We start from the raw sequence: 25,301 nt of genomic DNA, 5'->3' as shown, positions 1-25,301 counted from the left end.
TTTCCTCTAGTACAATACCAACGTAAAATTCAGTAGCAGTTAAAGTCTGTAGTTATGATTACACAGATTTTCATCATAAATCTACGCAATCTCAACTGTTTAGTTAGATTTTATCAAATAATATATGGGCAGGTGAGTTATTCACTGTCTAATGTTATCAGATCCGGAAATGATCCGTCTCGTTTAATGGTACGGACTCTACGGTTTATCGTATGCGTTTATTTGAACGTGCGACGCGTAACATCAACCTTGCAAACCATATTTCTTATTCAAATAGAATGATCACATAAATAGTTTAATAGTTAGTAGCAATAACATTTATTTTTGATAACGAAAAAATTTTGATTATAGATTTAAACAAACTACAATATTATTTAACATTCCCGATTCAAACTATATAAATAACAAATACGCGGAGAAACAGTGATAAACTGTTTCGTTTGCTATCTTCTACTGAAATGACCTTAACATTTTTTTAATACGAGCTGCGTTGTGCAATTGATATAAGAAGCCAGACTAAGGTAAACTAATATAATTTTTAGAACTAGATTTTAAAACATGAATGTAGGTAACTATTGTCAATATTAATTTCAAACATTTCTTCTTTGAATTTGAAGAACAAATTTTGTTTTATCGACTCCCATTTCGAGGTTAGACCTACCGTTCCAACGATTTCAATTTTATCACGTCATTGTGTTTACACAGCGGACCCACTTGTGATAGAGAATGGCCACTTCTCTTGGGGCGAGGAACAGCCGGTGTTACGCAACATAAGCTTGCGCATCCCGCGCGGATCCCTTGTAGCGGTTGTAGGCGCCGTGGGTTCCGGCAAGAGCTCGCTGCTGTCTGCATTACTGGGAGAGATGGATAAAATTTCCGGACGGGTCAATACACTTGGTAAGGTGGCAGATTTATACCCATGAATTATAAAACTTTACGAGTTCACCATTGATTACTTATGTCCTTATAAGAGAAACAAAATTTCATTCATTTTTTTTTTATTTCAGCCAAACTAAAAACTAAAATAATTGGCCAATGGCACATTCTGTAAAAATGTGAACAATCGGTACACCGGTGCAAATAATTATAAATATAATAAATATTTAGTGAATTGTGAATTGTGTTTTATAAGTAAACTGAAAAACTGAGGATAAATTCACATCTATAATATTTTTTAATATTTAAAAAATAAGTATACAAATTATTGTCATATATATATATATATATATATATATATATATATATATATATATATATATATATATATATATATGACACATAAAAATGACATATATTACACACATATATAAATGACATTAATTACAAATTTATGTCATTTTTATATATTATATGATTTAGTTTGTTTTAATATAGATTTGAATAATTGTATAAATATTAGCACAATTGTATTAAAATTGCAAAGATTTTGCACAACGTTCTCCATTTGATCTTCAAGGTCACGGTCATATGAACATTCATTCCTAACTAAATATATTTCGAAACTTCAAACACTAAGCGACTTTAAAGGATATGCCTCATATCTAACAGAATCTGTTTTTACATGTCAGGCAGCGTAGCGTATGTGCCTCAACAGGCGTGGATACAGAATGCAACGCTGCAAGATAACATCCTCTTTGGAAAGCCTATGGACAAATCGAAATACAACAATGTGATCGGGGTGTGCGCGCTCAAGACTGACTTCGATGTCCTTCCCGGAGGAGACCAAACGGAGATCGGTGAAAAAGGTCAGTTGTATAATGTAACATAACTTTATTTTTAAATTATCAAGATGTTCATGTAATTAAACATCACTCATAAAGACTATCGTAAGAAGGTAAGATTGTTTATAGCTATTGTAGAATTTTTTCTCGTGTAAAACATACTTATTTTCTTACAGGAAAACTTGCTAAAAACAAAGTGAAAATAATGTAATGTAAGTGAGACAGTGCCTCCCAATTTAAAATTTGTATACTTATTTTTACTTTAATCATATTTTTGTTTCATTTAGAACCGCAACCTCGAGATTTCTATCGGAAGACAAATTTATATTAGCAACACTCTATTTGACAAAATCGAAACACAAAGCAAGAAGTTCAATCATTAGTTAAAATTCATATTTAGTAATTAACGTAATAAAGAAGAAAAAAAAAGAGAATTTTCAACCATTTATGTTTTTGTACTGTTTCGAAGATGTATTTTCTGTTAACTCCTAGACTTACAGCTTCGTCTGATATGAGTTCACGGAGCGGAAGGGTCCGTGAACTATACCATTTGTGTTAAAAATGTCGTTCATATTTTAATCACCTTTTTCGACAAAATCCTCTATGTATATACTTTGGCCATTAGTTAAAAGCGTATGCGCAATCAATTTATCGATTTAGTCTTGTGAAATAAGTTGCCAGCTGTGTTTTCTCTCTTTTTAATCTGTTTTCGCGGGTAGGGACAGCAAATGTGCACAATCCCTCTATTAAGCTCCACAAAAGCTTGATTGGATAAGAGAACTGGACTCTGCGATCATACCATATATTTAACACTTCGTTAATTTCAGTTTGATGTAATTAACCTCTGCTTAATTTTAAACTTTAGTACAATGATCCAATCATTTTCTTAATAAAATAAACCCTTTTCCTAATCAATCTTAAACCAGATATTTTGCAGCAGTATTGCAGTATGTAATCATATATTTTGTTCTTTTTTCATGATTTTCTCGAAAAAAATTTTGGGTTCATCTCCCGAAAAAACGTCCTCAGATCATTATGAAACCACCATGCTTGACTGTTATCGCCACTTGGTGTGACATTGTCTTTTCCTCGGCGTTATGTCGAATATAAATTCGTCGTTCTATACCCGATTTTACAAATTTGGATTTATTTGTCCAAAGAACTTTTTTTATTTTTATTTTTTTAGTTTTCATGGGTGAGGTGAGGATGCGATAAGGTTGTTTTGTGGTCTTGGTAGTTGTAAAAAATCTACTAAAACCCAAGAAAATATTGACTATCTTCGATGATATTTAATATTATTATTAGAGAACAAACCAAATTGAACGCACACATTTTTATCAACTAAACACTTGAATGCTATTATAAAATGTATTTAATAATAAATAAACTTTTAAATTTATATTTAAAAGTAATAAATTGGATTATATATATACATTTTTAAATGCTCTAACATCAACCGCTTCCCGTCCAGGTATCAACTTGTCCGGAGGCCAGAAGCAGCGCGTATCGCTGGCGCGGGCGGTGTACCACGACGCCGACAACTATTTCCTAGACGACCCACTCAGCGCTGTGGACTCGCACGTCGGCAAGCACATTTTCGATAAGGTACTCATCCTTACAAATTTATACTTACAGAAATCTGTAATCAAACTAATACCAACAAAATTTTAACTGTCAACAAACTACCGCTGATAATAAATTTGGAATGAGTAAAAAAACCTGCGTTTAAAGTTGGAAACTCGCTTTGATCTTGACATGTCATTGACGAATGTTGTAATGAAAACGGCTTCATTTAAATATTTACTTGAATTGTAACATATATTAAGTATTAAAATCATCAGTTCCGAACTTAGTTAAAATATAATTTCAACAAAAAAATTATTCTCCAGCTCTGTTAAATGTTATGCACTCGCAGTAAACCTTGTTTGCTCACCCCTGGTCTAGGATATAACATTGGCGTTAATTTGCCACGTAACACTGAAGGCGATGAGAGTTTTGCGCCTACTCGAACGCGAGGAATATGTAAATGCCTATAAGCAAACTGACATTTCGTCCAAAAAAAATCCAGTCCATAATCCGTCCAGATCGTCGGCCCTCATCAGCGCGGCACTTCGCGATCGAGGAGGACTGAAGTGATGAGTCGGTGCATTCTTTATACGATGTTATTGACAGATAAGTTAATCCGACCAGCCGGTATTAACATATGGTCCGCTACGATGCGACGCCTGTTCCACGGTCAAACTAGTTTTTATTAATCGGACAAACGTTACTCCAACCTATGCAAACGGGCTTAACATATTTTGTTTTTATTTTGCTCAATATGTTTCTATTTAGCATATTTATAGACTTAGCTGTTGGAATTCTCAGTTTTGTAATCTAACCTTTTAAGACAATAAAAAGCATTTATTTAACAGGGTGATACGGGTTATCGCGTTTTTATAATAGAAACAAGCGTGTAAAGTGAAGAAGAAAAAAAATGTTCAGGCCTCCATACAATGACAGTAATTTGACCTTAAAAATCCAGTTTGCATATTGAATACCATCAAATAGTAATAAAAATACAGACACAAAAACAAACAAACTACTTAGAACACAGATTATGTGTAATATACTGGCCATTTGATATGTCGTTTATAAGCAAAATAAAATTAGTATTATTTTATAATACATCGTATTGTAAAATCATATTATATTTATGTTGTTCGTTTTCAAATCAGCCAATTGTTTTTTCTATTAATGTTGACATTATCATTGCATGTATTTATACTTTCCATTAGTATGGATACGATGAAAATTACGAGTTCCGACGCGGTATCACTGCGGTACAAACAGCTCGCCTTATGTACATAGAGTGAACACCACAAAAAACGCATTTATTGGTTTAAACGAAAATAATAATTTGATCTTAAAAATGAACTACAGGGACTGTTGCAATGTAGTCAACAACGACAAACTAAATTAGATTGAGAAAGCTAGCGACACTCAATTTACCGATGATTTAGCCGCGGCTTATGATGTTGGCATATATTTATCCATTAACGATAAATTGGCAAGACTAAAATCTTGATAGACGTCGCACGAACTGAACGCTGCTCCTGCACGACAACGCTCGATCTCGCACGGCGCCACAAACGGTCTCTGAGCTGCAAGAGCTAGGTTTGGATGTTCAGCGTCATCGACAGACATTGCGCCGACCGACTTTCACTTTTCCTAAAATTTGGACAACTTAGCAGGATAATAGTTAAATACTCAAGCAGCAATACTGAATATATTTAAAGAGTTTGATGCCTCATGTACTCTTGACTCCTTTAAGAAACGCTTTGAAAAATTATTATAGCGCTTGTAGAGATTTATCGGTAGCATAAGTATATGCATACTTTGATAAACAGAAATAAATTAAAATAATTTAAGTCTTTGTTTACTGTGTAACGGGAATTTCATAGGTAAAGGCCTCAAGAAAATCTTAAAGTTCCATTCACACCTTTATTGTTTTTTGTTTTAACATTTTTTAGAAAAAATACTTCCGCGTTGTTGGATTTTATTAGATAAAAATTAAAATAGTTAAATACAAACTTATGCAGGTGATTGGCCCAAGCGGATTGTTGAAGGAAAAGACGCGGGTTTGGGTCACGCACAACGTGACATATCTGGCACAGACTGACATGGTGCTGGTGCTACGCGACGGCCAGGTGTCTGAAGCCGGTACCTACCAGCAGCTGCTAGAGAAGAAAGGTGCTTTCGCTGAATTCCTGCTACATCACCTTAGCGATGCCGAGAGGACGTCGCCCGAAGGTAAAGCTTTTCTCGATTCTCGAGAGCAAATTACGTTAAAACTGATTGCCAAACATTTATTCTCCACAGACAATACATTCATGTTAGTTAGAGAATATTAAAGGAATTTATTATAAATTTTATGCTTAATTTATAATTATATTCAAAACATGATTTTGTTTAAGCATTTTTAAACCAATGAATAACTTAAATTAATTTTAATATGTATTAGTATCCTTTTTAATTGCTTTGTAAAACCTATATAGTTGTTGGAAGAATTTAATTTGAACACTGACGTAATGTGTTGAAGCACTGATTCAAATGTCTTCAATCTTGTTTTTTTTAATTGCGACGTCATAAATAATATATTAATGTCAGAAACGCGCGTTATGAACTCCACTAAGAGATATAATTGTTTATTAAAAATTCAGAACTGGACGAGATTAAACAAGAGTTGGAGAGCAAGTTGGGCTCCGAGTTCCAGAACAAACTGCAGCGCGCGCGGTCTTTGTCCGAGAGCGCTTCCGAATCCGACCAGCCAGCTGCCGGTAAGCGCACATACTTTTGCACTTTTATATTTTTCATTACCGCTTTCATTCTTTTAACCAGTAACCGTGTATCTGCAGTACGATAAGCACGATACGAAGAAAATAAAATTTATTAATTTTATTCTAGGAGACCGCACCGGCAGTGTAAAGCGACGTACACCGGATGAAATTAACCCCAATGAACTCAAGGAAAAGAACAAACTAATTGAAACTGAAAAAACCGAAACGGGCAGTGTATGTGGTTAATTCGTCTATAATATAATAGTCTTACAAACATTATGTAAAGGTTAAAGTGTCAACGTCTATCCAAAATAAAATCAGTAAAAGTGTATCTACTTTTAGCTTAAGAAGCGATACAGTAAGGAATCAGATATTTTTCAATTTTGTTGGGCCTTATTAATATTATGAAATGAGTTAAAATTTTAAACATATTTTATAAAAATATATACAAAGGCGAAGATAGTAATAATTTTTATGTATAATATTTGCAGGTTAAATGGAGCGTTTACAAGCACTACCTGACGAGCGTAGGCGTGGTGGCGTCTGTGGTTACCATCCTAATGAACCTCGTGCTGCAGCTGTTCCAAGTGGGCTCCAACTATTGGCTCTCCGAGTGGTCCAACGACCGCTCTATGATTGTGCGTAAACATTACTTGCTTAGTAACATATGATATAAATTTTCAAGACAATGTCATAAGAAAAATTGTGAAGGATGATCCCTGTCCCGAAAACAAAATGGGAGAAAGAGTATATTTAATAAAAAAAACACAATATCATAATTTCCCCTCATAAGGAAGATTTAATTCAATGTAGCAGTATAGTGGTCTTAAAAACTAATTTACCAGCTAAATACTTCAACACACTTGAAGTAATAGATGTGTGTGTGTGTGTGTGTTCTATATTTTAATTTTGAGGCATCTTTGGTGCTGAATATAAATCTAGCACATAAATGATAAATTAAAAATAATTCTTTATGTAAGTTAATTTTTGATGAAAACTCTGAATGTTAGTTTATTTGGTAAAAATAGTTATATTATGTGTTATAATAGCTAGATTATAATCCAAAGGTCAGGAAATAAAGCTTGAGCGCAATTAATAATAATTTATACTACTGTTTCAGACGGAAAACGGTACCGTAGACAAAAGCAAGCGGGATCTTTATCTCGGCGTTTATGGCGGTCTCGGTATCGGTCAAGGTAAATTATTGTCATTTACAAATTATGACTAAACATGTTTGTAAATTATATTATTTATATATTTATAAGAGACCCACACCGTCGAATGCATAATATTTATATATATATATAATTATGTGATGGATGGTCATTGGTTGAGGTACATATAAAACTAATATACTTTATTGTAATTATAAACATTTCTGTATAATGTTAAGTATAATTAAATTGCAAAATTTCATCATATAAGTCGACTTCAGATGTTGTAAGGCACAGGTATAATATATAAAGTTTATTACTGAACATATAGTATTTATATATATAGTCATATGCAGATATGACCGTCTGATGAAACATATTTTTAACTTATGTTTTTCAATAAGAATTCAGAATTATTCAGTTTTATTACATAGATGAGATTGAAGAGAAGGAGATTTGTGATTAGATGTTACAAAAGCTTAGAGTTAGGAATTAAAACTTTTTGTTATAAAATAAATATGGCACCATATGGATAAGTTTATCACCTTCTATCGATAATTCTTTTAATAGTTATGTAGATCAATGAGCATTGAGAAGAACTGTCTATCAGACAAATCATAAATATAAAGTAAAATAAAAATTTTCTTGTGAAATTGTTTAACTTCCACAGTTATTATCCCAAATATTTCCAATACAACATATTTACAAAGCAATAATATCAAACAACATTGAAATTATTGTTATAGATAAGTTTTACATGATAACACTATTAATTAAACAAATTATGAATATGTATGACAAGATTTGCCTATTAATAATGAATACATTATTTAGAATAAGTATATTTTTTCTTTACTATTTTGTTAAACTTGATGTTTTTATAAAATACTCGCCGGACAAAGTTAATATAGCGCCATTAAAACCGAACGTGTAAGCATAAAAAGAGAAAAAGAGGGGCGTCATAAATTATAAACAAACGCTTTTTGTGGATACTTATTAAAGAGTATGCTAGAAACTATTTGAAGTTATAAGTCAAGTGGATCACGTGCCAAGCATTTATTAATTTATTGACTTAACCTTTAACTATGGACGTCATTTTTTTGTCACACTACCATGGACGCGCGGTCTCTCAGACCGCTATGTTCTGAAGTCCAAATATTACGTAAATATTAATTTTATTTGTACACTATTGTACTTATTGTATTTTAGGTATATTGAAATTAAATAATTTCGAGGCCTTTAATCAATCTTTCTTTATTTGTAAATAAAATAAAGCATACTAACAAAAAAGGCACTTTTTGGCATACATTTACTAGAGGTCAATTGTAGAACGAAAAACTCGAATGAATTAAACTTTTTAGAAAAAATAACAATGAAAACTATAAATCTACAGTTTAACCTAATATAAAAACGAATTAAAGTCTTCTCAAATTAAAATACAAAATTTTTGACATTGGTTCAATTTCTTAAAATTATTGGCAATCCTTGCACAAGGGTTTGGAACACTGTAAACATATGATCTGCCTACAACTTATACAAGTGTAATTGGACTTTCTCTTTAGTTTTGGCGGACAAAGACGGCATGTTTTTCGCTTTAATGAATATCCCTCTTGGCTAGGGGGTTCATCTAGGAGCATATCTGCCCCTAATAAAACTAGCCTCATTGTCATTTTCAATTCGTTTGAAATACTTTGTTTTATTGCTCCTCTTTGCATATGCGGAACGACTAAAGATCGTGCTATTTTTTTGTAGGAATACTCCACTTTCTATTTTTTTGCTCTGGTGCTCATAGTGTAGTACATGAGCATTTATACCACACAAGTCAAGAATGCGATATAAAATGAGCATAGGCCATCTTCTCGTTCAATATTCATTGACATTTTGAAGGAAAATAACATAAAACAATCAAATTAAAAAAGTCACCGTTTATATTATTTGCGCAGGAAACGTGGACGTGCGGTCCGACAGACCGCGGTCAAAGTATAAAGTAAAATAACTCAGCTAATTTGGGGCCGCCGACACAACCTATCATCTCAATATACGTTTCGGCGCTAAAACTAAAGCTACTGAGAGCATAAAACGCGGGGAGCAAAGGGAAAAGGGTAAACACAAAAATTACAAACTGCAAGCGGTCTGTGAGACCGCGCGTCCACAGTTAAAGGTTAAAACAATTAACATTAAAGACCGGTGTATATAAAGACAGGTAGTATAAAATATTAGATGTTTTTGAATATGGATCCGTAGTTATCGTGCCACGACTATAAGGAAAAGAGTATGATTATATCGCGTGCGCTGCTCGCATGGCTGTTATAGGAGGAATTGTTCACATTTCTGGAGGCGCTCGCGATGGATTCCGTAATCAAACTAAGTTTATCGGAAGCCTTCTAGCCACGTTTGTTGTCAACGCTTCTAGTCCATATACGTCATGTACACAAAACGCAAGAAAGGAAATTTTTCGCGCTGTATAACAAGGTATATCCCGTGCCTAACTCTAGAAGCGCCCGTAGGCTTTATCGATTGAAAAATCTCTTGAGATCATTTGACTATGATCACTGTTAAGGGTTTAGAGGCTCCCGTTACAGAAAAAAACACAGTTAATAATGTGTATGAAAATAGAAAACGCTCTTTTTTAGAGATCTTTATATCCGAGGTATTATTTTCGACGGATACACGTGACTAGACGCAGGGATGCAGGCGCCCCAGTCGTCACAAGCATGCAATGTCGCCCACAGGCACCGTCTGGGGCGCAAATATGAAGATTATTTCACAGCCTTAGTTACTTTCCGTGTGAAAAATGTTTCGATTCGATCGACACTTGGGCTGTACTATCCTAAAGTGCCAGATAGAATATCGCAACATTCAACTGTTAAAGTGCTTGTATGAAAATTCCACCGTGTCAGTACGACTACAGGACAAGAGCTCGAATCCAATCCAGTTGCACAGAGATGTTAGACAGCGAGATATTATCTCTCCGAAACTGTTCACCGCTGCACTGGTCGACGTTTCTAAGCTTACGGACTAGAGCGGGCATAGCATCAATATAAACGGCGGTGTTGCCAGTGATGAAATGTAGTAACCATATGTCATCGCTTATGATGGGCATTATAAGAAAGCTCAATGTCACCCAGAGGATTATGCTCGGATCTTCGCTGCGATCGAATCAGAAATGTGAAGATCAGAAACAACCATTGCATGTCGCTAGAAAATATATGATAAAATTAACTGCATGTTCATGGGAAATTTAATTTAGATATTCATTATGTAATTTCCACAAAAATTTATGAAAATTTTTGCATGCTGTGTTTGTTTATCTTTTACTATAAATATATAAAATAATCGTTCAAACTACACACCTTTTTATATTATGCATGTGTCTATAATTTTAAATATATCTTTACTATTAACAGGTAATATGATTCTTTTACAATATATTGCAGATGGTATATTGACGCTTATTGTATTTTTTTTTGTTAAGTGTTTAAGTTCAATAAGGGGTGTTAAAATCTTCGATCTTTTTACAGACACAATACAGGAATAATAAGCTTTTTTTGCCATATAATGAGGGGCTAATTAAAGTTTGCAAATTCTTATTAATTAATGATTGCATTGATATATACCAGGCTGGCCATAAATAATTTTACAAATAAAAACAGAAACCGTGATATTAAATTTTAATTTTGTAACTTGTTATTCTTGTATGAATATTGATAGTATATTCTCACTGTTCTGCCAATTGTAAAATATTTTTATGTTAATACAATAGAGTGGAGTTTTAAAAGAAAACCTATTCATAACAAAACGGCACAATGCCTAAATAACGGAGCTAAATGCAATTTTTTAAACTCTTCATGCACTTGTTTCTAGTAGAATCTAACTGGTTATTAATAAGTTCAATGAAACCTTTTCTGTTAGTGACAAAAATGATATGAATAAAAAGGAGCTGTTAAAGAAAAAAATATTTTATCTGTGGGAATGAATATAACATCAAGTACCATGTCCTGTATTTTAAAGCATTTAAGACCTGCAACTAATAAGAGACGCCCGCACTCCGTTTTTATTCAAATCATAATTTAAAAATGGGGTCAAAACAACACAAGTTTCAAAGCACTACACAAAGGGTATCAGGAATTTTTTTACTGACTAGAAAATTTTTGCTACTAACCAATGTTTTAATTAGCAGAATGGCCAAAATAAAAACAACACAGTTTAAAAGACGTATTAACCCCAATGGAGATGATTTTTAATTATCTTTATAAATTATTAATATGATATTGTATAAACACTCACACGTTATATCAATAAATAGTTTATGAAATAGTTTGAAAAATATATGTAACAATATTTATGGCCGAACTAAGTATATATATAAAAGTCGTAGGGTTCTCTATTTTTTTCCCATTATTTGAAGAATTCAGTAAACAATAATATTTTTAATAAGCGTTTAATGCTGTAAAGTCTGTTTAAGCTTGATCAGTGGTGCTCATGAACAGGATCCCTCTCGAATCTATATCTATTTTGATTTTACTGACCTCAAAGTTCCATGGTCATCTCATGGATCATACCACTGAGGACAGTATATCTGCCAAGGGACCTATTTAAGGAGCTTATGAACAGTCGCAAGCTTGTGCGGAGTCGTGTGTTCAATGTTGAGGGATTAATGTGAAACGCAGTGATATCGGTGTCGGTGTCGTCGCTGGCGCTGTACCTGGGCACGCTGGCGGCGGCTCGCACGCTGCACGCGACGCTCCTGGCCGGCGTGCTGCGTGCGCCCAGCATAGGCTTCTTCGACTGCACGCCCGTCGGCCGCGTGCTCAACCGCTTCAGCAAAGACGTGGACGTGCTCGACAACGTGCTGCCGATGACGCTGCGGGGCTGGACCTCCTGCTTCTTTGCGGTACGACCACTCGCTGCCCTCGCACCCTCTGTCGTTTACGGATAACGTCGATGGCATCGCCAACAGTGATTGGAAACTACGTTACTGGTTTCACGTAACATACCGCGTGGCAGAATAAGCAGCGTCCGACATCGCTCGACAGTATTGTTTACCCGTGTCAACGTTTATTGTGAGGTAACGCGACCGCGAGTTGTCTGCGTACCAACACAACTTGACAAGCGGCGCCGAGCTCGCGAACGAGAGCAGAGACTGCCGAGTTGTGACGAACGTCGCCACACTGCTGTTTCAATACGGATTGTCCAGTCACACAGAACAAAGTTCTTACTTTTATACTGAATGCTATGTTCAGATCTAAGTGTTAGTACGGTAATTATCTTGGGATCAGTTTATTATTCCTCTTTACCGATAGCGTTTATTATACGTGTAGATGCTTTCTGTAGCAGACAAATTGATGAACCGGATGATTGAAATTTTTTTTCACACACCGTCTAGTGCATGCTATGGAATAGTGTCTAGAGAGCACCTTGCACTTCGTCGTCGTTCCCGCCAGCTTAGTTTTTCATCTTTAAATCATCCTTTAATGTTCCATCTTCACATTTAAATAATGTATTCATTATTCATTTTTTAAATATTTCATAACTGATTAATCTAAAATACGCTAGGGGCACTAAAATCGTATACTTAACCTGTCGGAGTGTAACACACACGAACCTCACTAAACTAGTATACTTACCTACATGTGGGCTTTATCTCCTTAAAAATATTGTATGAACTAATTATTAAGCGATCGTTACCAAACTAAACATCACAGCAAACACCAAAACTGCCATGAACATTGTTGCAGCGCTAGCATCGTTTTTCGCTGATTTATTACCTTTTTTGGGGTGTTGGCGGGCTGCGATGATACTTCACGCGCTTTTGTTGAACAACGTGCTAAAGGCACCATTGCAATTCTACGAAGTGACGCCGCTCGGCCGGATACTCTCCAGGTTTTCGAAAGATGTTGACGTGTTGGATACGCTGCTGCCCTCGCAGACCTCTGACGTCATATATTGCGCCTTTGAGGTAACCGGTAATATTGCGATACCTTCGCTTATGATAGCTCTTTTAAATAATTCATATAATTGTCACGCAGTTACTAATAATTTTAACATGAAAGAAGGAACAAAAGGCTTCTGAGTACATAAAGCTCACTTACCAAAGTTCTCGAATCCAATTTCTACTATTCCATCGATTGTTACTTTTGTTAGGTATTATTTAGTATATGTGTAAATTAAATAAGTTGCCACTTAAAATTTCAAGCCGCGATTAGACTTCTGACATTAAAAATATTAACTACTTTGACAGACTAACAATTTTGATAAACTGATCCCAATGATCTAAAAAAACGGTCAAATATTGTAATTGCTCAGTATGTATTTTGGGTCTCCAACTATGCGTCTATAAGACAATAATTTTATAAATTATCTAGGGAGGTCTCTTTTTTAGGGACTATCTAAGTGCTACTTGCCGGGCGTTGATGTCTACCGGCAAAAAGTAATTTGCAAATATAATCAATATTCATGTTAAAAGTGCCGTTAATATTATGTGGACTGCGCTAGATTTTTGTTAAAATTTTTTGCCAACCTATATAATAAGTAATTTAAACGCAGTTACAATAGACGCAAATTTTTAAATTTAAACGTGTCTTTTTTTTTGTTAATTTAAAACAATGATAATATCAACCTCCATTCCTTCGTAGATTAAATATATTTGTAAATACGTTTGTTGAAGGCGACTTTTTCTGAGAGTATTTTTGTCCAGGTCCTGGGAACATTGTTCGTGATCAGCTTCTCAACACCAATATTCATGACCATAATCTTGCCTATCGGATTGTTGTACTACGTCATCCAACGCTTCTACGTGGCGACATCGCGACAATTGAAGCGCCTCGAGTCTGTCTCCCGGTCGCCCATCTATTCGCACTTTGGTGAGAGTATCACCGGTGCAACCACTATACGGGCGTATGGAGTCGCGCATAGGTAAGACGTGATATTTCGTCATCGTTTTAGTCTATAGATTACCACTGCAAGACATTGGCCTCCCCAAACGTGGCTATGGGGAGATATACCTCAATTGTCACGATTAGCAGGCGGGTCGGTGATCGCAATGTAGTATAATGGTAGGCAGCAGCGTCCGCCCATCCTTTGGATCTTGTTTGTGAGTAGTGACATACAAATAATGCATTAACTGTAAATTTTAGAAGATTGTATCTCGGACATCGAACCCAAATCTCAGTTCTCCACCACTGGGCTACCTTTGCTCAAATGTGATATTTATTCGTTTAAATTGTTGTATATTAATGTAATGGTATGGAATTATATACAACTATCTTTAAATTTATAGTTATATTTTCAAAAAAACATTTTTTTTTTAAATGAATGTTCTTCTCTTTAGCACAAATCTTTTGTATTTAGCAACAAGATGTTCAGGAATATTAGAGTATTAAACAGGAACTACACTAAGAAACTGCTGATTTATATAGGATATACTGGACTTACCGACTTAAGGGGCACACCTAGTGTGACAGCCAAAAAAAGGCGATATTTGGAAATAAAAACAAAACAAAAAAAACTAGTGAATCAATCGTTTTAAAATTTTGAGGGTATATTTATACATGTTTTGAGAATACACACTAAATTTTTTGGAATATTATATTGAATATTTTTGAAATAACACGCGATCTCCGGCGGTGCCAAAAAAAAAGGTCCTCCACTGCTGGAGTGATTGCAGCCTTCTCCGTTGATAAAACCTAAAAAAATAAATTATCGTTAAACAAAAACATATTGTCTGTACGATGACCCTCGGGCGAACCAAAAAATCAAAAATTGACAAAATGGCAGCATGTTGAAAAAAAAGTTTTTGGCCTACCAAAATCCGATTTTTGATCAGATCAAAAAACTGGAGGGTCATCGTATGGAGAACTATATAGAGAAGATGTGAAAAAAAATTGATAGCGATCGGATCATTTGTCTCCGAGTAATCACTCAAGCAAATTCGAAAAATGCTGTTTCGAGAAAAACGCGTTTAAAGATAAAATGATCGTTTTCACTGTTATAAATGGATTAAAGTCATACTTACAGCTAATCTGCTATTCCAGGCCCATAAAATTCACCTTCCTCTGATTGTTCTTCTTTTGATGTAAGGTCTTTTTCTTTATTTACAGCTTGTTGCATACTTAGTTTACAAATGGTTTCGGCTGCAGTCCACAAATTTTTAAAACATCCATCAAAAGTTTGATGGTAAAATTTGCTTGCTAGATCCATTAGTCCGCAAAAAAGATTGATCCCATTTATTCCGACGCCCAAAAGACGCATCACAGCAACAAGACGTCTATTTATTTCAAATGCATTATCGATCATTGGTCCAGAATTAATGTACGAATTACCACATTCACAAATGATAGCTATTGTAAACCCCAGGCCTCTTGGACTTGCTTGATTAAAAGTAATTTCCTTGTGATAAGTTTTGCCCATCACTAAATTGCTGATTGCACTAAAAACCGAGACAAACTGTAGAATACAATATCCATGGGATGGGTCAAGTACTTGTATTTGCCGTAGATTGCTCAAATGTCTGTTGGTTTCCAGTAAATTTTCGTTTTTTTGTTTTTGATCGGTATCTGGGAACATCGTGAGTTCCCTTTTGATTTAAATAGGAAGATTGTTTACTCATTTTAAATTAAATAAAATGCGCTTACGAAGTACTCGATACAACGGTCAGAATAAAACTAAATGTATCTGGCTCCGAAAATACGTGACGCGGCAGTAAACGAAAAATATACCGAAATAATTATATTTAAATATTTCTGTATACTTGGAGGCTCACTATAGAAACCGGAATCCTATTTGCAAAGGTGGGAAAAGACGGTAGACTCCGAACAATAGCTCAGGTATGTCCCGTAGCCAATGCAACTACCTAACTGCCGAGCGGCTACTCTTTTAAATGGCTGTAACTCAAAAACTATTTAAGATATCGATTTAAAATTTTAGTATGTTATTTTTAAAGGTATAACCTATCGAAATATGGAAAAAAATAAAATCAATTTTTTGAAAATTTCACACTAGGTGTGCCCCTTAAAGTCCGTAATGCACATCAAAATTCTCTATTTTAGTCATATTCAAAGAAATAATTGTTTTAGAAACATGTCTCCGCTGTATGACAGAGGAATTGCTTTTGAGATTAATATTGTACATATGAGAAAGAAACATGTAAACAATTAGTCATAATCAGGTTCGTGGAGGAGTCGGAACGTGGTGTGGACCACAACCAGTCGTGCTTCTACCCGAGCTGCATCGCCAACCGCTGGCTGGCAGTGCGCCTGGAGATGATCGGCAACCTCATCATATTCTTCGCCGCGCTTTTCGCCGTGTTGGACCGCGAGTCCACTAACCCGGGTCTGGTTGGGCTCTCAGTCAGTTACGCCCTACAGGTTAGACATCGATAACATACACTGTTTATCACCCCAATCCATTTTAATAACACATAAAAATAACAAATTTTAACATTATAAGTAATGTTTTATTCATTTTTAATTATAATAGAATTAATGGCCAGATATATTACGAGGAAATGTGTTACGAAGATCAATTCCAGATCGGTTTGTTCTATTCACAGATTCAATTACGGATTTTTAAAACTTTGTGGTGTGTGCATAAAAATAATTTAATCACCTTGTGACTATCAGAAGACTGTTTGAGATTAATTCCTTTGCTCTCTTACTTTAACTGTAATAGTTAGTACTTACAATTAATATATGTATGCCTAGAAGTGAATATTTGTTATTTAAATCATTATGTCGTCAGCCGATAGATGCCCACTGCGTGGCGGAAGCCTCCCTCAAAGATCGCCACGATGACTGGTCCTGCGCTGCCCGCATCCGGCGGCTTTTTAACCCGCGACCTTGACTATGTCGTTCATCCACCTAGCCACCACTCGAGAACCTTTTTTAAAACGTGATAATAAATCTGTTTTAGATCACACAGACCCTCAATTGGCTGGTAAGAATGACGTCGGAAGTTGAAACAAATATAGTAGCTGTGGAGAGAATCAAGGAGTATGCTGAAACTCAACAAGTAAGTTAAATGCAAAAAAATTTTACTGTAGTATGTCGAAATTGTGAACCAAAAATTCATGCGACTTTATTTATCGGTGTAGTTCGAGAGATATGAATAAAACACCTTCGATGAACGTCTGAATTATAGAATAAATCCAATAATGTCTCGCCTGGCTTTCGCAAAAGATAATTCTCGACGAGCGAGAGTCGTCTAAGTCTACAACTGCACATGAAACAGAACTGCGCGATGAGTCAGAATAGTCATTGTATGTCAACTGGCGGCCTTGTTTTCTGTCGTAAATGTTTGATCCTCTATGTAAAGGTATCGTCTTGTTTGTTCAGGAAGCCGCGTGGACGCTGGCAAACGGGCCGGGCGCAACGTGGCCGGAGACGGGCGCGCTGCAGCTGGAGCGGCTGACGCTGGGCTACCGCGCGGGCGAGCCGGCGCTGCGTGACGTCACGTGCTCCGTGGCGCCGCGCGATAAGCTCGCCATCGTGGGCCGCACCGGCGCCGGCAAGTCGACGCTCACACTCGGACTGTTCCGGTAACTCACAAACACAATTGCTGGGCTTCCCAGCCATGGAACATGGAGCTCAGCTAAAAAAAGTCTTGCGCCCTCTGCGCCCTGTTAACGTGTTAACTTAGCTTTTTGTTAAAATAAAGCCTATCTCTCCCCCACTGAGTTTCCTGTCGGAAATGCGAATTTTTATTTTAGATAATTTCTGACCAATTAGGGGACGTCAAATTAATACGTAAGTGGGGTCAATCATTCAAACCCTTCACATCAATAAAAATCTTAACAATAAAAAAATATTTTGGCCACGTTTCTGGCAAAAACTCGAAATTGCACATCTTAAAGAAATTATAAAAAGACACTTCTCCAGAAAGAATTACAGACAGATGGGCTACAGATAACATTTCCAATATTTTCACTGTCACACCCTCGCGATCGAGCAGTAGATTTTCTAAGCTTATGTTATTAAATGTAGTGTGAATATAGGATGCAAAAACCTTTCTTGTTTTCCTTGTTTTGAATTCATTATTGTTACCTAAATTTAATATAGTTCTAAAATTATTAAGTACGAGTATATGTCCTGTTTTTAGGATAGTGGAAGCAATGAGTGGAAAAATTCTTATCGATGGAATTGATATATCCACCATCGGGCTGCATCAGCTGCGTTCGCGCATCACAATTATCCCTCAGGATCCTGTGCTTTTCTCGGGCACGCTGCGCATGAACCTGGATCCATTCGATGTTTACACCGATGAAGAGATTTGGCGCTCTCTGGAACATGCGCATCTTAAGAATTTTGTGCAGGGTAAAGAACTTTATAAATTTTGTCATATAATAGAACACGATGTACAATTTATTTATATTTCATAATTTATTACGAAGATAATAAAAAGCATCAATTAAATGCATGTGGTTACTGTTAAACATTTCAAGAGTCTTAGACTCTGCGTCATACATGTGCTAATTGGATACAACTGCCTTAAAAAAAAACCGTGAAAATCGCAGGTCTGCAAGCCGGCCTCCGGCACGAAATCTCGGAAGGCGGCGAGAATCTGTCTGTGGGACAGAGGCAGCTCGTGTGCCTCGCGAGAGCTTTACTCCGCAAGACTCCTCTGCTGGTTCTCGACGAGGCCACCGCGGCTGTCGATCTCGAGACTGATGAACTCATTCAGGTATTCATTAACTTCATACTTTATTGCTTCCTTCAACCGTCCACTGAACTAATGTTTATTTATTTCTTACACTTGTGACTATAATCGAGGTTAGAAAACTCCACGAGTTTCTGGTGTATAAATGGCATCCATATCAGTTTACTTATACCTGTTGGTAAGGCATCTGAAGCTTTTTCTACCAGATTATTCTTTCGAACACCTTTGGGACGAGAAAGTTGTAGTTTATCTGGAAAGTAAGTCTCGAATTAGCTTACACGAACAGGAAACAGTAACTGACTTTTAAGATACAAAAGAAGCGCCTATCAAAACAACTATAGTATTTTAAATATTAATAGTGATAGTATCTGGATTACAATACTGTATTAATTATATTTACATGCGCCTTTATATTACTATATTCTTATGCAACCAAGTTTAAATTATTAGCAGATATCAAATACAAAAATAATGAGTGTTTAATGTCTTCTGTTTTTAATCCAGAAAACCATTCGATCGGAATTTGCGTCGTGCACTGTACTGACGATCGCGCACCGCCTGAATACGATTATGGACTCTACCCGCGTTATGGTACTTGACAAAGGCCAGCTGGTGGAATACGCACCGCCGGAACAATTACTCCAAGATAAAAACTCGATCTTCTACGGCATGGCGAAAGATGCCGGACTTGTCAATTAATGTACTATTTATAATTCACAATAATGCCTTCCTAAGGAAACATCCTAAAGTTTACGTGTTCAAAAATAATTTTATATATTATACATGTTATTGGAACTGAAACATAAAAGCCTACAGATCTATAGTTAACATTATTAAAGTATTATTTTTGTAAATTTAGACATGTACAAAGGGTACAAAACTTTACCTTGGCATCGAAAATTGCCTTATGTAGTTACCACAAAGGCCGCCCGAATACTTAATTATTTTTTTGTTTTAGACGTAGAACTTATTAATTTTTATTTTTAACAGATTATGTGCGAATAAATTAATGAGAAACATGGAGATATGAATATATTTCTCGAATTTGCTGAACATGTGATAAAAAGTAGATGTGTATATAAACACTTGCAAATTACATTTTAGCATTGAAACTGCCTTATACTCAAGTGTCGTGTATTTTTGAGTATACAACCTATCGTGTACTGTAGCAAATACCGTGTATCATGTAGTTTGTGAGTGTGCGTGGATCTACTCTTATTGTTTATGGTATACATTTAAAAAAAAGCGGTAACTTTACACAAATAAAATTTCTCTATGACGTGTACATCACAATTTTTATTAACAAAAATCGTTAATGTGACAAAAAAGTAAACAAAAATCTACATTCATATTTTAAGCGTACTTTTTTTAACTTAATTTTCCGAGAAAAATAGAATTAGGTAACACGTTTGTACTGCATGTTGGTACTGGTGCTCCAAGAACTGGTTACATTTTCACATCCAGCTACAAAAAATCATTATTTTTCGAAAGCAGTTGTTTATGCTTATCGATGTAATTTAATATTTTGATTTTGTTCACAAACAACACCGAAACATCACCTTTTTATCGTTTACAGTACAATATAAGCATGTGATAAGTTTTAAGGTCACATTCGTTTACTCTATTTTTTAAATGAGTGCAACATTTGCAAAAATCTTCACATAAGAACATAGATTAAAAGTTATTATATAAATGTGCCTGTTATATTAAGTTTAGCGTAATAATATAATTGTCTTTTTCATTCATTATTTCTGGCGTGGTTGAGATGCATATGTTGATTATATATAAATAAGTTTCATGTCTAGTTTCGTTGTTTACTGAATATTAAAGAGCTTAGAATGAAACCAGTGATAAACTGTTTTGTTTTGTGATTTATTATTTTTATTTCAGAACAACAATCATATTCAAGTAATGAAAAATTTAAATTAGTATTAGTGTTAGGTTTACATGGCCAATTCACATATGAAATAATTAACCTTACTCTAAATGCTCTTATTTGGTTATGGTAACAAAAAATTGTTAAAAACATTTAAATTTGTAATTTTTATTTCGATGTTATTAGTACTGAACCCTATACCTCATAAACGTTTCTAGTAATACCTTAACAAGAGAGCAGCTACAGAAAACTGATTTTGAATTAGGAAAAATAAAAAATGAAGATGTAGCTGAATGTTAATATTGTTTCAAAAAATCAATTACATCAACAAAAGCCTTAACTAATGATAATAAAAGTGGACGGAGTATTTGTAAACCATTGAAACCTTGCCCATATTAATAAGATGCACATTTACTTTCAATTCACTGTAACAAGTAGGATGTTGACAAATTTTACTATTAACTTATTAATTCATATTCAAAATGTTTTGCGTCATTCATGCATAGTAATGTTTGTCAATTTCTTATATCTGGTAGCTAGCCTACTTCATATTTTACATTTATAATTGATTTGTCTATCAATACATTAAAGCAATGTCTTAACTGCTCAACAACATCTATGATACTGCATTTATTAGGAACAAGTATGGTAAAGATCATGTCAATTTTATGTTACTCTGTGTCCTTGTAAATGTCGATGTATATTTAACAATTGAATTGCTATGTTATAACCTTATTTTGTTATAGTTACAGATCACAAATACAGGAATAAAGTTATTGGTACTTAAAGCTGTTTTATTATTATTTTTTTTAATTTAAGACATTCGGGTGATTGCTATTGTTTAATATAATCATCTCTTAAATTTTTCATATTTATTGTCATAAAAGTGAGTTTTTACATTAAACTAACTAAAATACTGTGTTGAATAACACAAAACAGATTTTAGTCCATCAGATCCAAGAAATAAATTCTATTTTTATATTTTATTCTCAAAAAACCGTACATTATTGTAAGTGATTTAACATTAAAGTTTTAGGTGATAAAAACGATTTAATCACCAAATTTAGGCTTCATGTCCAAAATAAAAAGGTGTTATCTAGAGTTCAGCCACATAGTAATTAAAAATATTACTTCCTTCAAATAGGTTCTCAAGCTAAACAACTAAATCATATTATATCGTAATAACTACATTACGTCATTGTCAACGGCGCATCGAAAAAGGGGAATTTCACTGAATTATAATTCCTTATATTATTCAACGGGTGAAAAATACAATACTTTTTGTCTTGTGAATGAAAGGCTGACGTTTTTATTGGTTGAACGTTATTTTCACAGTTTTGAATTGGTAAAGTATGGGCGAAGCTCAATGAATAAATACTTCACGGATTATTCCGTTCCGTGAACTCTGTTCCGATGAAGCTGTCAAACCCCACAGGGCTAACAGCAATAATTTCATCCGATACAATAGTAGTGAATATACACATTTCTACTTCGGACTTCGTCTTGTTATTACCTCCAAGAATTACAGGCCCAATGAAGAATCCCACAATATAAAATGTAAGCCTAGTTCTTTTTTAGTATATTACGACAAAATTGCGGAATATCCTTCAAATACAACCCAATAGCTTCCGCTAGAACTTCAGGTCTTGGAAGCAGCCTCTTTTTAATATAAAGCGTGGTCATTCCTGGCAAAGGACCGTGACTTGGAGGTACCCGAGACAACCGCACCCGTCTAGTCAGCTAGATGTGGAGTTCTCCGTCCTGGAAGAAGGTGTGGGAGGCCCGACTTATCGACGTACAATTTATACCGACGCCAGCCGCATTGAGAATAAGGCGGGTGCTGCGTCATGCAATTGGGCAACTTCTGCTTTGTATACCAGGCAGAGTTGTTAGCATAAGCAGAAGAAACAGGGTATGCGGCCAGCGGGACATATTAGTAAAAATAACTATGATAAATATTGTGATAAGATGGTAAAAACCCAAGGTTGAAATTATGTGATTAAAAAATAATAGTAATCTAGCAGAAGTAATCCCTAATAGGAAAATTTACCTATAATAATTTGGATAACTTGGCGAGAGACAGTAAATAAAGCAAAGAAGGAATAAGTATGAAATGAAAGGGCAGATAATGTGAATTATGATAGACGAAACAATAAGAGATTTATGAAACGTGTCGAGACTTTTACGTTAACTTCGGACATTGGTAATAGTTTCGATTTCAGAGACTCCCTGTTTAGAATAATATCAATTATAGATCCATTAGAGGCCCTAAAATTTTCTATTAAATCTTTGACGCCTATACTTCAGCGATTTCCTATACTGGAAAAATTTGTAGCAGCCCAGAATATAGATGACGAATTGCGAGCTCACGGTATGCTGGATTTCACTGAGCACGGGCTTGATGCGGACAATGATGCTGAATACTACTGGAGAAAAGTATTCTTCTTTAAACAAAGTACCGCAGTTATAGATGTAAAAAAGCCGATTTAAAACGTTTAAAACCAAAAGTGGCGGTTTAAAACCCCAAATAAATCTTTTTAAACGGTTTAAATCTCGCCTACTAAAATATAAGAACAGTGTTTTTACACATCATTATCGACAATACTTGGTCTTGTGTTAGTTACCTATGCAGTTTATACCTATGTAGGTAAGTATATTACATATAAAGTACTATAATTATAAAGAAACAATATTACATACAATAGATTAAAATATGTACCTAAATTATAAAGAAATTGTATGATCATCATGTTGTCGAGTGGACTGTGTAAGATTAGCAAGTTTTTTTTATTACTTTCAAGAAAAAGTAGGGTACCTAATAATCTAATTTTATAACAGCTCATTACATTTTAGTTATTTAGTAATGTTTGGCATATTTGGTACGAGTACCTTTATATTGAATCCAAATTTGTACATTTTTTTACAATACTGGCAACACTGACATGTCCGCACGCAACACGCTATGTATGTGTATGTGTGGTGTGGAGTAGGCGAGCTGGCAACGTTGCATCTTGACGTCTCTCCGCGTGAGAAGTGCAAGTGTGTGAGTTTGGTTTTAAACCGAATGAAACTGATTGATAAATCTTTTCAAAATAACCAATATAGTTAACTAGGTAATAGTTTTACAACTTAGCTAGGTAATGTCTACGCTTGGAATAGATAATGTGTTTATATTTAAGAAAAACATAGTCGTCAACACTAAACGTTTAAAATCGATAAAAATGGGTTTTTTCGGTTTTAAACGGTTTTTTTCGTTTTAAACCGATTGGTTTAATTCGTTTTAAACCGGCCTTGTATCTATAACCGCAGTACAAGATTTGTTTCGAAATTTGAAAATAGTAAACCAGTTTTTACTCGTGCTTCTATTCGCTAATGCACCAGTGGAGACGAAGTTCAGTGACTTAAAAAATATTCTCACCCCCTTCCGCCGAATATGAGGAATTTCGCTTTGATTTTTGAGGAATTATTTGAATAGATATTGGCAACCTTGCTATAAACAGTGAAATCTGTCTTTGTTATTATTTGCAGACGTCAATGTCAAATCTTCAAAAAAGGTGTTACGTACAAATTAAAATGGATAAATTGTTTAATATACCATATGAAAACTTTAGAAAAGTAAATACATACGCATAGAAAATTGATCTAAATTGCTTTATCATATATAAAAATTTATACTAGTCTATCACAATGCAGTTTGATTATTTTGGTTAATATTTATTTACTTAAATTCATTGTTAGTTCTTTATACCGACTTATATCTTCTTAAATATTTCTAGGTTACTGATGAAATTATAAGCAATTTATATAATGATGAAAAACATACTAAGAATACATTATCAGAAGGTGATATTAAAGAAATCAAGAAGGAGGTCAACAATTTAACTTTGGAAGTTAATTTTGAATTTGAAGCTTTAAAAACAATATTGGAATCAAAACAGTACAATGAAAATAAAATAATGTATTTTATTACATCCCTTAAGGAAAAGAAAAGTGAATTACTTATATCAACACTGGCTCACATAAATGCCTCTAATGGTGAAACAGTTGGTGATTTTGATTGGGCCCTAAAGCTTATTTTAGGCACAAGTGAACTTAAAACTGTGAAATATCCTTTATTACAACTTTTGCTGACAACAGTAACAAAATCTGGTCAACATAATATTAAGGTGTATGATTTAAAAAAAGACATGTTAGATAAAATGATTGATGTACTAGATTCTATAAAGTATTAATATCAAAAAATTCTTTTTTTTTACTCATGACCAATACACCAAGACATTTGTTTTATTAACAAAAAAGTTGGTTCTCTTTATATTTTAAAGTATGGATTGTAGATGGATTCTGAAATTACTTTCCACTGATTCAATATTAATTGTGCTTGTCTTGTTTGTACCACAGATGCACTACACGGGCGGTGCACTTTGTTGCACGACTACCACTGCATGTGCAGAAGTGGCTAAATATTGGTCCTTTTCTTAATAATACAATAATAATAAGGTTAAGTAACGAGATCCAGTAATGATTGCTCAATTTGCAAATCTGAATAAAAAAAATTATGTAAATTCTGCAACAACTTCTT

At 34.5% G+C, this 25,301-nt stretch overlaps 1 protein-coding gene across 4 annotated transcripts in view; it reads left to right on the top strand.

Moving 5' to 3' along the window:
* Positions 1-21,489, top strand: part of MRP (Multidrug-Resistance like Protein 1) — a 33,703-nt gene extending 12,214 nt beyond the window's left edge. For 2 of the 4 annotated variants that reach the window (XM_068776607.1, XM_068776606.1), the window contains exons 11-26: positions 706-897; positions 1,569-1,745; positions 3,193-3,326; positions 5,303-5,513; positions 5,924-6,040; positions 6,168-6,274; positions 6,532-6,678; positions 7,161-7,236; positions 11,865-12,088; positions 13,892-14,109; positions 16,361-16,559; positions 17,104-17,202; positions 17,526-17,728; positions 18,289-18,503; positions 18,704-18,870; positions 19,351-21,489. In XM_068776607.1, the coding sequence (XP_068632708.1) occupies positions 706-897; positions 1,569-1,745; positions 3,193-3,326; positions 5,303-5,513; positions 5,924-6,040; positions 6,168-6,274; positions 6,532-6,678; positions 7,161-7,236; positions 11,865-12,088; positions 13,892-14,109; positions 16,361-16,559; positions 17,104-17,202; positions 17,526-17,728; positions 18,289-18,503; positions 18,704-18,870; positions 19,351-19,545 (2,681 nt within the window). In that variant the 3' untranslated portion in view covers positions 19,546-21,489. Of the gene's footprint in view, positions 1-705; positions 898-1,568; positions 1,746-3,192; positions 3,327-5,302; positions 5,514-5,923; positions 6,041-6,167; positions 6,275-6,531; positions 6,679-7,160; positions 7,237-11,864; positions 12,089-12,391; positions 12,424-12,932; positions 13,154-13,891; positions 14,110-16,360; positions 16,560-17,103; positions 17,203-17,525; positions 17,729-18,288; positions 18,504-18,703; positions 18,871-19,350 lie in introns of all 4 variants that reach the window. The other 2 variants (XM_068776609.1, XM_068776608.1) reach the window with 2 other exon arrangements.
* The last annotated feature ends 3,812 nt before the right edge of the window (positions 21,490-25,301 follow it).

Source organism: Battus philenor, unplaced genomic scaffold (assembly GCF_028537555.1).
Source record: "Battus philenor isolate CCGP_79_NKW_IND1 unplaced genomic scaffold, ilBatPhil1.0.hap1 SCAF_12, whole genome shotgun sequence".
Lineage (NCBI taxonomy): Eukaryota > Metazoa > Arthropoda > Insecta > Lepidoptera > Papilionidae > Battus > Battus philenor.
The sequence above is the reverse complement of the archived record's forward strand: the minus strand, read 5'-3'. Positions and strand labels throughout refer to the sequence as shown.